The sequence below is a fragment of the Pollicipes pollicipes genome, unplaced genomic scaffold (genome assembly GCF_011947565.3).
Source record: "Pollicipes pollicipes isolate AB1234 unplaced genomic scaffold, Ppol_2.1 Scaffold_7231;HRSCAF=8579_pilon_pilon_pilon, whole genome shotgun sequence".
NCBI classification, from domain to species: Eukaryota; Metazoa; Arthropoda; class Thecostraca; order Pollicipedomorpha; family Pollicipedidae; genus Pollicipes; species Pollicipes pollicipes.
Window position 1 is genome coordinate 41,893,442 of NW_023597034.1, and position 14,507 is coordinate 41,907,948.

The following is a 14,507-nucleotide window of genomic DNA, read 5'->3' on the forward strand; positions in this document are numbered from 1 at the left end:
AGACGTCTGACGTTGATCAAGCTGTCGGCACGGCAAGCGCAACGGAAAGCAAGCAAGCCGTGGAAGGTAAACACGTACCGGTCACTAGCCGGAACGTAGACTGAGCGTGGGCGGAGGGTCGAGGCCTGGTGCGGGAAAAATCAACCGCATTCCGCCGCATCGTGCCCGTCTGCGGCCGCGGGTGGCGCCGCAGTTCGCCGCGGCACAGTGCAGCTCGTCGCGCGAGGCGACTGCGAGCGCCAGTGCACGGGCCGCGCGAGGGCGGACGGCTGCACGTTGCCAACAACAGTCGTGCGCCGGCGCCGTACTGGGCCTGTAAGCGCTGATCGTATCAGCGAGCTATTAGCGCGGCGGCGGCGGCGGCGGCGGCGGCGGCGGCGGCAGCCGGACCGTGCCGGTAGGCTGCACCGCAGCCGCCCCGCTGGGCGACGCGGCGGCCAGGTCGGCGGATGAGCCGGCTGGACAGCAGCTGCGCAGTATAGTTCAGCGGGTGCCGGGCTCGATTCCCCCCTCCCTCCCGCTGCCACCACCTGGGGTGGCTAACGACGCTGGGTGACATCATGCCCGAGGCACTTTAAACTCCAATGGAATACCCGGCCACGTTCGGAGGAGGTTAGAGGGTTCACTGCGTCTGGGTGAACGGAAACGCTGCGGGGAGCCGGCAGTTCAGAGAGCGGCAGCGGATGTTCGGTGTGACTCCCCGCCCCCCGGGATCGGCTGGTGTTACCCGCTCGATCCCCTTCATCGACCAGCGCCGCCCAGCTGCCCCAGCTGCCGCGCTGGCCGTCGCTGGTGAATCATTGCTTGCAGGCCTTGCCCCCCGGCGTGATGGGCTGACCCGACACTGTTTTCTCGCGCCGTTCTCTGGCGGGATTCTTCGGTGCAGTTCTCTGACATGGTTCTCTGACTCGGTTCCTCAGCTCTGACGAATTCCTCAGCGCAGTTCTCTGGCGCCGCTTCCTGGTGCGGTTCTCCGGCACGGTTCTCGGGTGTGGCCTTCTGGTACGTTCTCTGGCGGTGGCCCCCGACCCACAAACCCAGATGAATGGGTGGGGCGCAGCGGGCTTTGGGGGGGGGGGGGGGGGAGGGGGAGACGACGATCGCGTGAAGGTGATGCCAGCAAATCAGGCGGAAATGAGATTGAGCGGATGCTTGCCACAGCGGCAGCGTATGAATGCACGTCAATTGCTGTATGGGCGCCGCTGCCATCGCGTTCGGCTGGTGTTATTGATCACATGCTGATTGCCGCTGCACATGACGGATATCATCAACTTTTTGCTGGATCGTCCTGTGTGGAAAATTGGGACGTGCATTGGCACGGGCGCTTAGCTTTTTACGTGGAGCGGCGCCGGTCCCTATCAAGCGTGAATCGTGTCCCGCACGATCACCTTTGTCGTTGCGGGCTGAACTCTCGCCCGCGACAAGGCAGGGGACAATTGGAAAATGGTAGGGACCATTTCTGCTGCTGCGTTTCGCGGCTTATCGTGTGTCCGCACATTTTCGGCATGCTTGCATGCCTTGCTGGACTCCCGTCACACGGGCATTGAAAGCCAGCTGTGCCCCTGCCCCCCTCCCTCACCCCCTCCCGATCGGGCCAGTCGATGCCTGTCGATCCGCCAGCGTTCGCTGACTCCCGCCTGACGCACACGCGGCCACCAACGGTGCGCCGTCTATGATCGGGCCCGACCCTGAAGCTTGCGCTCGAACATGCAGAACTACACCGCGGTGTTGGCGGTGTTAGAGCTGTGATGTCGGTGTGATGCGTCCAGCGCCTTGCCTACATACTCTCCAGCATGACAGTCAGTCCACAGCCAGTCAGATGCTGGAGTTCGTGCTCCAGTCTGATCACACTGACACCGATCAATCCATATGCGATTGAAGCGCCCGTAACCACAATCTCGAATGCGAACGAACCCAGACAACCAGTCCCCCTCAGCGGCGGCCGCCCGCCCCTCGCATCTCCCAGAGGCCACGGCGCCTTCCGATCCGGTGACAGTGACCCGTGACCCGTGACCGACAGTAACCCGTGACCTCCCGCCGCAGGTGGCCGGCCGCGCCTGGACCTGATCTCGCCCTCGGACGGCTACCACGGCCTGGTGAGCGAGAGCAGCAGGCGGGTGGATGTCACGCCGCCGATCCGCGCCGTCGGCGCCGACGTCTGCGGCTTCCGCATCGTCAACCAGTACCACGGCGACGCGCCGTTCGAGGTGAGGCGGCGGGCGGCAGCGGGGGGAGTGGTGGAAAAGGGGCGGGGGCGGCGGGAGTGGTGGAAAAGGGAAGGGGATGGCGGTGCCGGGGATGGAGAGGGAGGGGCAGGAAAGGGAGGAGAAGGTGACGTAGGCGGAACAGGAGATTGGAAACAAGGGAAGGAGACGGGGAAGACGGAGACGGAGACGAAAGGGAAGGGGGGGGGAGGGTAAAGGTCTGTGGACTCTCCCCAGCAAAATGAGGTTGACAATGTACAAATGTAGGGACAGGAGACGACTGGGGTGGTAATTATGCACGCTTAGCCCAGAAATGCCTAACAGATCACATAAGGTAACCGGATGTGCCTGTTTTTCTCTCTCTGAATCCGAATTCTGCCCGTCATTTATTCGTGGTATCGCCGCGCCACTCTACCTTTTCAAATGTTTGCATTATGTGTATTAGTGGCAGCATTTCTTCACTTCTCGCTATCACATCCAAGAAGATCATTCCCTTTTACTTGTCATGGCTGACTCAATTCATTCTGTAATCAGAGGTACTGTATGTACGTGTCTAGAGGTTATATATATATTCATATTGCTCCCACTCCCTCTCCAGCTCCCGCTCTCCCCCTCCCTCTCCCTCTCCCTCTCCTCTCCCTCTCCCTCTCCCTCTCCCCCCCTCCCTCTCTTCCCTCTCTTCCCCTCCCCTCCCACCCCCCTCTCCCTCTCCTCTCTCCCCTCCCCTCCTCCTCCCTCTTCCTCCCCCCTTCTCTCTCTCTCTCTCTCTCTTCTCTCTCTCTCTCTCTCTCTCTCCTCTCTCTCTCTCTCCTCTCTCTCTCTCTCTCTCTCTCTCTCTCTCTCTCTCTCTCTCGCTCTCTCTAACGGCCGCATCATCTGATTGGTCCGACGGTCGATTGTCAGGAGGGCATCATGTCCACGGAATAACGACTTGGTGAGAGCTGTGGCCATCGCGACCCGACATGACGTAGCCGTGACCTCCCTGTGAACTCGCCGCCACTTGTGGCGACCACATCTAGGACTCTGTGTCGTCCGCGTGGCTCGTCTTGTCATGTACAGATCCGCGACGCATCAGTACCCCCGCCCGGTTTGCCATGCCATTGCCATGAATCCGCCATAGCCGTATTATGACCTCCATGTGACCACATCATGGATTCTCCGTGATCCTGCGTGACCTCACGTCTCTGAGGTCGTGACATCCCCCCTCTTTTCACCCGCTGTGACCTCGTTGCAACATCCATCTGACCCCATCATGACCCTTCCTCCCGCCATGACCTCTGTATGACCCGCCGCGACCCCGCGTGCCACCGTGACCCGGCCTTGACCCCGTCGCGGGCCTCAGGTGGTTACCACGGACGAGGCCACGGGCGAGGCCGAGATCATGGCGCTGCGGCCCCTCAACTGCGAGAAGCGCAAGAGCTACCGGTTCGACCTTGCGGCCGTCGGCTGCGGAGTCGGGTCGCCCATGTCTGACAAGTGAGTCCGCCGCCCGCCTGGCCCCGCCGCCCTCAGCTGGGAGGACCGTACCCCCCCCCCCTCCCCGTGCATCCCCATTCCCATGGATTGCCTGCCAGTCGGTTAGCGCCGCTCCCGGAGAGCGGCTGCCAGGCTTCCAGAGGCCGCCGGAGGCCACTTCTTCAGATGAGGTTTATTTATTTACCGCCGCGCACGCCACGGAAGATACATTCGTCTCACCTGGCCCGCCGGGCGCGGTCGGAATGCCCCGAGGCGGCGTGATTTACTCGATGACGCTGCGAGCCGGCACCGGCGAGCCCTGTCTGAACGTGTACCCGGCGCAGTCGGGCACGGCGACCGGCAGCCGCGGCGCGATGTGCGACCATCGCTCCCGAGCGGTGACGCTGATTGGGGCTGTGCGACCCGACGACTCCCCCGGGACCGCCGCCGCCGGCGCCGCCGGTCCCGTCTGCCGGGCCCGGCCCGTCGGCAGCGGCGGTGGCGGCGGCTGTGGCGTGCCGCCGCCACCGCCGGCCCGGCAGATCCCATTACCGGGATGCCGTCGGCATCGATCTGTGCGGTGGCCGGCACTGTTTGCACCTGGCGTCGCCGGCGCCGGGCCGGGTCCGGTCGGGTCACCTCGTGCGGCGCGCCGAGGCTATCGCCGGCCTGCAGCCGGAACTGGACGCGTCGCCGGCTCGCTCGCGCTGTTGTGTTAAGGGGGGGTGGGGCACTGGTTTGTGGTGCTGACATGGTCACGTGAGATGCGAAAGGCGTGGTGTTGGCTTATCTCCGCGGAGACCCGGCGCTCCGCGGCCTCCCTGCTCGCGCGTCCGTGTGACCGGCTTACGTCAAGGACGCCGCATGATGAAGCGCTGTCAAGCGGGGTAAACATCCGCTGGTGAGTCACCGCCGCTTTCAGCGATGACGCTCGTTGTTGCTCGGCCAGACAGCCGGGTGGCGTCTGCCACTTACAAGTGCAGACGCTCTTGTAGGTCTCAGCTCGGGGACCAATCGACCGGAGGAGAAGGCCGTCGGGAGGCGACGATGGCCCGCTGACCTGAGGTCAGGCTCGGCCGAGCGTGGGACCACAGACGGAATGAGCGGCAGCGTTGGCCAAACCTTGCAACAAGCCAGTCCGCTAAGAATGCATTCAAGACAACCGAGATAAAATGGTGAAGGAGCCGACCCAGGGGACAGAAGTCAAGCGACGAGCGTGGAGAGGAAACCGACCCAGCTAGCCCAGTCAGGCTAATATCGCCAAGTTCCGGAGGACCCTCGATTTAAAAAGGACACACAGAAGGAGTGTATGGCCACGCTCCTCAGCGCTCAGCGTGATCAGCCGGTAACGAGTGGGGCAGTTGCAGGGGAGCGATACACAACCGGAGCAGCTGACATGAACAGAGACCGCTGGTGTAAATGCGAACTGATCGGAGCAGTAAACTGGTGGAGCAGAACCGCAGAGCGACTCTTCAGTCCCTGCGAGGGGCCCCCTCTTTGCCGGGCCATGCCCCCTTCGCAGGTTGGTCCAGGCCAACGCTAGATAAAACGATTGTGCGATGTCCGGTCTCGCTGTGTATACGCATGGGAGCGTCCGCGGTCTGGAGTACAGGACCGGTGAACAAGCTTTCCTCGGCCCTCTGGTGGGAATACAGTTCTTATGTCAGCATGCTGCGGTCTTGGTCAAAGGTCTGCTTATGGAATGGATGGTTCGTCGTGTTTTGTCTGATGTAAATAAGCGAACCCATGACTTATGTAAATTCCGGTCGATTAATGGTGCATTTCGACTATCAATATACCGGCTGTTTTTTTTAAGTGCGAACCAAATCCGGGTAGCTCGGAACAAGCGGTAAAATGGTCAGAGCTTTTGCCTGATCGCGATGTTCAAAGCGCTTGCATCGACCGCCAACTACTTTAGCTGGCATCCATACCCACAACTGGCTAGAAAAGCGCTTATCTCAAAGACCCCGGCAGCTACATGTTCACGAAATGGTCGAGCGGGTGCACGAGATTATGGTCGAACGGTTCATTAATCCCCACCAGTTATGCTAGACTGCGAGCGTGGATCACGCGGCGATGCATGGCTTAGCTGATAGTGGTTGCGATCGGGCAGGCCTGAAAACTGAGCCCTTCAGCCAACACTCGCTCAGAGTGCTCCGTTTACACTGTCTCTGCTCTCGATTGGCTGCGCCGCGGGCCTCCAAGTGGGTGTTCGTGACGGTTGTCGCGAGCGCAAAATCCCGAATTCATTGTCATCGCGTCCGACGCGCAGTAAACGGATCTACCCGCTCTCTTGCGGTGGACATAAATCACTGGCGCTCATCGCGCCGTCGCCGGGCTGTCCAGCCCCGCCGCGGTGACGCGCCCCTCGCCCTTGGTCAGGGGTGTCGCCTAGTCCGGGCGCCCCCGAGCGGCCGCGGCTGCGGAAGGCACCCCGCCGCCGTGCGTCCGGTGTCTGCGAAGTCGGCCTGGCTCGGTCTGCCTTTAGTTAGACTAATGGAGAGGCGGAGCGACGTCATTAATTACGCCCGGCGCTGGCTGCGCCGTAATGAAATGCACCGTCACGCCGTTCAGTAGTGAAACACCCCGCCAATGGGCTGTCTTGTCCGCGCTGCAGGTATTTTGTGTGTCGGCCGAGCAGTGGTGAGAAAAAGCTTGATTAGCGCCATCCCGGCACGGCAGTCCTGATCAGCGTTTGGCTGCAGAACATAGCACTGCGGCTGTGAAATCGTACCATTGAAACTGCGTTGGTCATTAGGTGCTGGGTTTACACCACGTGTTTCTTTGCTGGGTGTGCATACGATTGCACTGCGAAAATAGGCACTCGAAAAGGTTCGTTCTCCATATGACCTCAGCAGTTGGCGCCCCCAGTGCCTCAATAAACAACAACATTAAACATGCAACGGAAAATGTTGACATCCTTGTTAAGAATCTGTTCCAACTCGGGTTTCTACCGCCGAATGTCGAATGCCGCTGTTACCGGTGTCGGATACCGCTGTCTTTGCACGGCAGATGGTGAGACAGGACATCCTTCCCCAATACCACTGCTATTGAATGGGGTTTGTGGGTTTTGCACCGAGCGGAGAATGCGCCTCTTTTCAAGCCTGCGAGCCGCCTATACGTCGTAGCGACATCAGGAGCATGTCCAGTGTTCATTTGATCTGCTACAAGAGATTAATCACATTCAAATAGCGGGCAAAATTGCGGGAATTATTGATTTAATGCACGGTGCTTGTTATTACTAATGCTAACTCAGTAGCACTACTGTGAACACATTAAGTCACTTTAGGGACGAAATTGTTGATACTTTTGACTTCCGCATGTCGTGCGCACCTCGGGTGTTCTTCAGTGTTCAAGGAGAAGACCCTGACACTCCCTGAAATAAAACAGTTCTGGCCGTGTTGCCTGTGGAATGAAACGGTTGCACCGCAGACAAATGGAAAGCAGCGGATGTTTACAATATTCGCGAACGCGAAATGTGAAAACAAAACTAAGCTCCGAGGCAATTTTGACCACTTTGTTTTCTCATCACAATGCATGCGTAGATTCGCTAGTGCGCGTTTTCTTTGAAGAGTCGCGTCAGCTAATTGTTTGGGACGTCGCTGTTGTTCAGACGGCGGACGGCGCTGAATGGCGAGCCCTCATCCAATCAGGGCGTCCGACACACTGTCGGACGCCGCCGCCGCCGTTATTGACTGACGCGCCCGTTATTGACGGGCGCACCGCTCAGGGTCCACTGCGGCACTGAGCCTACGTTAAGTGCCGGCGAGGCCAAGCGACCTTCTTCCTGCCACGACATGTGCGCTCAGACTACCTTCATGTCACCCGAAAGATGTGCTGCAGTCATCGGTCTTTGGTATTCCACGCCGCTGCGACCGGTGACTGCGGTGCGCCTGCGTCCTCGACGATCACCTTCCCTTTTCCTGCCGCCCTTTATCCGCGGCTCCCTGCCTCCTGACGCACCGCCAGGCACGCGCCTATCGCTGCAGCGTTTTGTTCAGCGGAGCCGCCTAAGAGCCCGTCGTTACGGCTTCCGCGTCAAGGACACGAACGAGAAATGACGCGTTTGCCGTGGAGATGGCGTGTCTCGTCTGCACGGACGGGCGGGTCGGGCTGGATGGCACCTCGTTTTCCGTACATGGTCGGCGAATGGCCGGAAAATGGACCGAATCAGAACGGCCTTCCACGTCAGCCTGCGTCCACATGAAGCCCCAAGTGTAACACGTTCTGGTTCTGGTCTGCCAGTGATGTGGCGCGCCTGGCAGGTTTTCTGATGATAACAGAACCGACATGTGCGGAGTTGCGTAACTGGCATGATGACTCCCGGTTTAACCTCTTCGTGTTAATCGCCGAGCTGCCAGTTTGGGTCGTTCTTGGAATCCAGTGAGTTCGCTGTTGCCACGGCCACAGATCGCCATGCTTACAAAATCGTTTTAAAATGATCACTGAATTTGCATCAAGCCCACAGCCTTCCGTGAGTTAGGGTTATCAAACTGATGCAGCCATTTATTTCAAAGTGATGCAGTGAATAAAGACAAATGTTGGCTATCATTTTTAACTCATTTACTATCTTAAAGGGCAATAACATTACGTTGTTGGAATTACGTGATCCAGACCGGAGCCTTTCGTAGCCAGTTATTGCATAAATCTGAAACTTGGCGCACGCTCGACAAGATGTGTGCCCGTCTGCGGACATGGGCGCAAGCTGAAGTCTCGAGGTCTCGGAAACAAACCGGTTTTCTGCCAAATCATCGTGCACATATGTACACGGCATCAGCACGCATGCCAGCATTGGGATGGAATCAGCTTTGTGTACTCTGCGATAGCATGTGAGTTTATCCCTTAACCGGCATGTCAGTGCCAGTGCACCATCGTCCTTTGATCACATGCCAACGCCGGCTGCGGTAGTCCCGCCCGTGTCCACTGTCCAGTCGTCCCCGCCTCTGTCGGACCCGCACCGGCGCCGGCAGTGGTGACCCGGTCCATGTCCGCTGTCCAGTCGTCCCCGCCTCTGTCGGACCCGCACCGGCACCGGCAGTGGTGACCCGGCCCGTGTCCGCTGTCCAGTCGTCCCCGCCCCTGTCGGACCCGCACCGGCGCCGGCAGTGGTGACCCGGTCGGTGTCCGCTGTCCAGTCGTCCCCGCCCCTGTCGGACCCACACCGGCGCCGGCAGTGGTGACCCGGCCCGTGTCCGCTGTCCAGTCGTCCCCGCCTCTGTCGGACCCGCACCGGCGCCGGCAGTGGTGACCCGGCCCGTGTCCGCTGTCCAGTCGTCCCCGCCTCTGTCGGACCCACACCGGCGCCGGCAGTGGTGACCTGATCCGTGTCCGCTGTCCAGTCGTCCCCGTCTCTGTCGGACCCACACCGGCGCCGGCAGTGGTGACCCGGTCCGTGTCCGCTGTCCAGTCGTCCCCGCCTCTGTCGGACCCGCACCGGCGCCGGCAGTGGTGACCCGGTCCGTGTCCGCTGTCCAGTCGTCCCCGCCTCTGTCGGACCCACACCGGCACTGACGGCGGCAGGGTCACTCTCGGCCGGAGATAACAGCTGCGGAATCGGAACAGCCGTGGGCGGCCGGGGCCCACACAAGGACCGGGACCAGGTCAGGTCGCGGGGCTCGATCGCGGGAGCTGGCTGTGGTAGGTCGTCCGTCGCCGCTCCCTTTGGCCGGACCACGGCAGGGACGGAGGTGCGCGAACCCAGGCCAGACCTATGGGAGTGAAGTGGAGGGAAAAAGAGAACGAGCCCGGGTGGATGAGCATGCTCGGTCAGCGCTCGTGCGGTGACGACGCAGCCCGTCCAGATGACTGACCGTATACGGCGCACTCGATTGCGCCCTTTCTTCTGCGGCTATGCCGTCCATCGCCCGATATAAGATCATTTGCATAATCCAGAGTCACTGCGCGGCCTGCATTGGCGGCCGCCGCGGCTGGCGTCACGCGGGTGCGGCGTTCCCGGCGCGCCCTCGGCCGTGACGCCGGGCCGGCCGGAGCGCAGCGCCACCGCCGGTTGCCAGCGCGCCCGGACGGCAGTCCCCGGCGCCGGGCCGGACTCCGGGCCGGCGCCTAGCCCCCACCATCGATCAGGATTGGGACCGCCAGCTTACGGCCAGGTCGCGGTGAAAGGTGCAGACGGCGGCTGCCGGGCCGGTCCCCGGCTGCACGAGCGGCCTTTTTGCGGCGACGCGGCCGGGATGGATGACGCCGAGGCGCGGCCCGTGATGGCACGACCTGGAGAGTGGGCTCCACGCGGTCACCGGGGCAGGCTGTCGTCGGAAGCCGTGGCGGCGGATGGGGGCCACGAGGAGAACTGAGGGCGACGTGCGTCGTGACCCAGCATGATGTGGAAAGGGGCCGAAAGGCTGGTCCTCGGGGCTGGCTAAACTGCTGCGAAGCTGGCGAACGCTGAGAGGTTACGAACCCCCACGGCTGGAGGCTATTGCACATTGATGGTGACCTGAAGCTGTCTTGTTTCACTGAATGTGCCGTTTTGCATATTTGTACTGGCGGCTCCCCCTTTTCTCCACTTGAATTATGTTTGTTCACTTCGCCTTTGGTGTATGTGTTTAACTGGGCATGTTGTGCCCCTCACCGCACATTTCAATCTAGGCGTGATACGGCCCAAGAATAGCCCTGTGGCTTCTGCCATTCACTGGGAGCGGATCTACGATGCAAAATTATACCCGTGATTAATTAGGAATGACGCAAATGACAAAGCAGGTCGCTCCCTATCCAAATAACCACACGATACTTATGGTCGGTCCATGGCACTATTTGCGGTCGCAGACCTACTAGCGGCGTAGAACGATTCGTCTCCATAGCGATCAGGATTACAGACAATCATTGCAAAAGTCGTCGCCGAGAATCTCTGTCCCATCGCGGGCGTCGGCGCCAATCGCCATGTTCCACACCGTGGCTGTCGTCGCGCCGACAACACATTCTCCTTCGTGAAGGGCAGACCTGATGGATGCCGGTTTGGAGTCATCCAACGTAGTATCGTCGACTTAGTGTTACCACGAACACTGACAAACGACTGTGAGGCGAACTACGTTAGAAAACATGCTGCTGCAAAGCAAACAAACCACTCACGAATACCAAACAGTGCTAAAAAGCATGACGAAGCCCTCACGGCACCGCACTACACCCTACTAAAACGTCATAACTGAACACTAATCCCCGATGAATTGGACAAAGCTGCGCCATTCGGCGATCAGTTGTCAGTGCGGCAACGCCTAGGCGTCCACAAAGCAGACATGCCGCCCACGCGCCGCCTACCTAATGTGATAACAGGGGACCATATGAACATAATCGGACACAAGGTCCTTAGCTTTTTAAACCAGCTTAATCCTGAGTTAATTTTTTTGTTAATCCTCAGTTGATTTTAGGTTTATTTTAGGTTTATCCTCAGTTGGTTTTAGAGCCCTGCATTCTCCTGACAAAAATTGTCGACGTCATGGACTTTGATATTTTAAAAAAAATGGATTACTCCTCTAACTCTTTTAAGTTTATCGAACTCCTCAAGTCTTCTAAAATTTACCTATATCTAATAACTCGTCTGAATCAAACTGGAGCTTACCGTGATTTCAAAACCAAACGCACGTTTTCGGACGATACCAATACATCTAACGCGGCAAAGACATGCACTCCAGCTTGCATGCGGTGGCCAACCCATCTCTGTGGTAACGGTACAATAGCATCTTTATTGACTTGGTTTGTACCGTTTTTAAAAAGGAAGCCCATTTTGTATTGTACCCGACGTCCAGCCATTTACTACGGACAGTTGTTGCCATAGCATTTAAAACTTACGTTCCCCCTGTCTTCGGCTGTTGCGACGTGATATGTGACGTGACGTGACGTGACGTAACGTGACGTGACGTGACGTGACGTGACGTGACGTGGCGTGACGTGACGTGACATGACACGTGACTTTACTGTACAAAGCACCAGGCCCGCGAAGACATGGAGCAAGGCATCTATATTTATCACATGGACGTGCTATCGAGCACCAACAGACATACTAGGTTTTATTAACTTTGTTTGCATTGCATACTCCGCAGCGAACCAAGCGTGTAGGACTGCATGCGATCCACGCCACGCAACACATAGCATGATGCGGGCAGTACACCCCGAAATGCGTACATTGACTCCCTCCCGCAACCGTACAACATCCCATCATGAGTCTTAAACCCTACCGCCGTACGTCTCTGGAACAAGCTTGCAGAACGTGGCCGATTTCTGACGACTTACCACGATTGCAGAAAATTGGTCACCCAGTAGCTAGAGGTTCGCCCACATGCAATGTGGTCGGTTTTAAACTCAGTGATGCATCCGATGCCAAATGAATGTTAGATGTTTCCGACCTCAAGTATTCGTCGTTTCGACTTCTTTTTTGCCATTTGTGTTGTTGTCTGCCATACGGTTCACTTCCAGAACACAAAACACGTGGATACAGATACAGATTCTTCGTTTCTATCTTTCCACTTCACTGGGGATGAACGCCGCGTTCCGGATAAAAAGTATCAGAATCTTGCATCTCAACTTTCCATTGTGACCTTTCACGCATCAACATGACTTATAATCGCACGGCACATCCCTGACCAGGGCGACGTCATCAGAGAGCCTTTCTGCTCTCAAATGCTTTGCCTATACACGCGAAGATTCATGCACTGAGGTAAGTTATCCATTGTGACAGAGCTGCGGGCGAGGGACATTTCTATAGCGGGAAGCGCGGCCCGGCATAACCCGATCGCGGACTGTCACGATTTCTTAAAGCGGACAGTTTTTAGACAGTGCGTTACTGCCACCATATTCGTAGTTAAATACAAATATGGATACACAAGTAGTGGCGATGGTGATTTGCTACTTAATACATCATACTGATGATAGTGGTTATGGTGGTACCGTTGGTGATAATACCTGAGTGATAATACGATTATCATCATCCTCGCCATCATGGTCACCATCATCATCACCATCGTCATGGTGATGACGGCCCACCAGTGCGCCGGTTGGGTAGCGGGGTCGTGCGCCAGCCGCCAGACCAGTGTAACATGGCGCTGTCCTGGCGGCATCTGCTTCCGACTGGCTTTGTTTTGTAGTCCAGCCACGTCAGGCCGGACACGAAGGATTGCGTGATTCAGTTGGTCGCTGTTTGCGCTGCACGGCAGCCAGGAAAACAACGTCCGCCGCCGACAGAAAGGAAATACAATGGAGGACAGCGCCCATCAAATGTGCCCCACCTGTCCGTGAGAAGGATAAACGGCGACAGTGTGCCTCGTCCGGAAAAGCCGCACGCATTGCAGTGCTCTCCAGCAATGCACGGACCTTGATTCAGGCTGGGGCTGTCCTGAGCTGGAGAAGGAGGAGCTGGAGTAGGAGGAGGAGCTGTCCGGAGCAGATATTTGGTGTGGACCATTTCGACCGCGCGAGGGAAAGCTTATCGCAGCCCATCGTTGTTCACTCATGTCCGAGAAATCGAATGACGTAATGGCAGGATGCACCACTCAGATTATTGAACAGCGGATCGGCTGGATGCTTTGCTGCAGTTTGCGGCTTTACAGTATGCACGCTAATTGGCCAGAGCTCTTTGGTCAGCCGGTGAGTGGTTACGCTGGTGGTCAGAACCACCGGCTAAAGACCACCAGCTGGTAGTCAGAACTACATTCCGTGACTGAGTGAATTTGTGGTGCTCTCTTTTCCATCCACCTCTCGCCATGCAGTAAAATGCAATTAACGGGTGAATTGGCGATTTTTGATCAGCTCCGTTGTTTAGTCGACTAATATTTTGTCGGCGCGGACTGATTCCATCGTCGATGAATGAAGTGATAACATAGCTGTCAGAATTCGATGGTGATCGGCTTTGGGAAGCCGAACAAATAAGCTCAGCGATCGTGAGCCAGCACAGCCGAGCAGAAAGATGGAGATCGAATAATAGAGAGCTTCGTATTAGTTGATGGACAAGTTCGTGCGGAAAAAATGGAAGGCGTGCATTGTCGTCAGAAGGTGCTGATAACGGTCAGTGCGACTGAAACCACATACTCGAATACGAAGCAGACCAGCATCCCGCCATCCGCATGACAGCATCCTTATACAACCTGGCGATACTGCAGGACCAGCGCACGACCAGTCCCATGTCAAATGTCATGGCTGCATCCGGCTTGTCGAATAGCATCGAGCATGCTGGTGCACGTCTGTGCTGACGATATTTATTCCAGTGCGTCGAGATTCAAGATTATGGTAAAAGGCGCCTCTTACGGGCAATTTGGTATCGCAGTTTTGGGCTCACTGTGCAATTTCGGTCTTCCTTTTCAAGGTCGAATTTTTCGACAATTTTGGCCTCCATTCTGGCTTTGGCGAAGATACTTCGGTCTCCATGGCACCATTCTCCGGGGCCGTTTGGGCACACTGACTGATTCACGAAACATTCTCCGCAGCTCAAACAAACCCCCCTTCCTCCGAAGCAAATGTCTTATATCTAATCACACCAGGTCCAAGTCCGACCCAGACCGTTCGGGGTCTTTCCACTGCTGGAATGCAGATGGCAGCACCTACCGCCGTAGTTCCGCCAGATGTCGGCTGGTGCGCGGCGAGCGGGCGTCTATTGCAATGTCCTTATCCATTTTGCTGATCTGTGAGGTTAAATACGTCATAACAAAGACGGTGGCTGTGTTGCGTATTCTCTCATCCTTTGCCTGCCGCGACTGTGACCAGCAACTTCTATGCAAGGACGCTTGACAGCGTGCAAGCCCGTCGTTATGTCGCCCAAGCGCTTCTGATTTATGCACGCGGCCCGTCCTCCCGTGTGCTTATGACGTCTGTTGCACCCCAGCGGTATATCTCCGACCTTGGGAA

At 57.6% G+C, this 14,507-nt stretch overlaps 1 protein-coding gene across 1 annotated transcript in view; it reads left to right on the forward strand.

The window, feature by feature from the left end:
- Positions 1-2,030: 2,030 nt before the first annotated feature.
- The window catches only part of Cals (calsyntenin 1), a gene marked incomplete at its 5' end in the record, with an annotated part of 55,676 nt that continues 43,199 nt past the window's right edge, over positions 2,031-14,507 (forward strand). Inside the window, 2 exons of the mRNA XM_037233878.1 lie at positions 2,031-2,207; positions 3,547-3,680. Coding sequence (XP_037089773.1) covers positions 2,031-2,207; positions 3,547-3,680 — 311 coding nt within the window. The remainder of the gene's footprint in view (positions 2,208-3,546; positions 3,681-14,507) is intronic.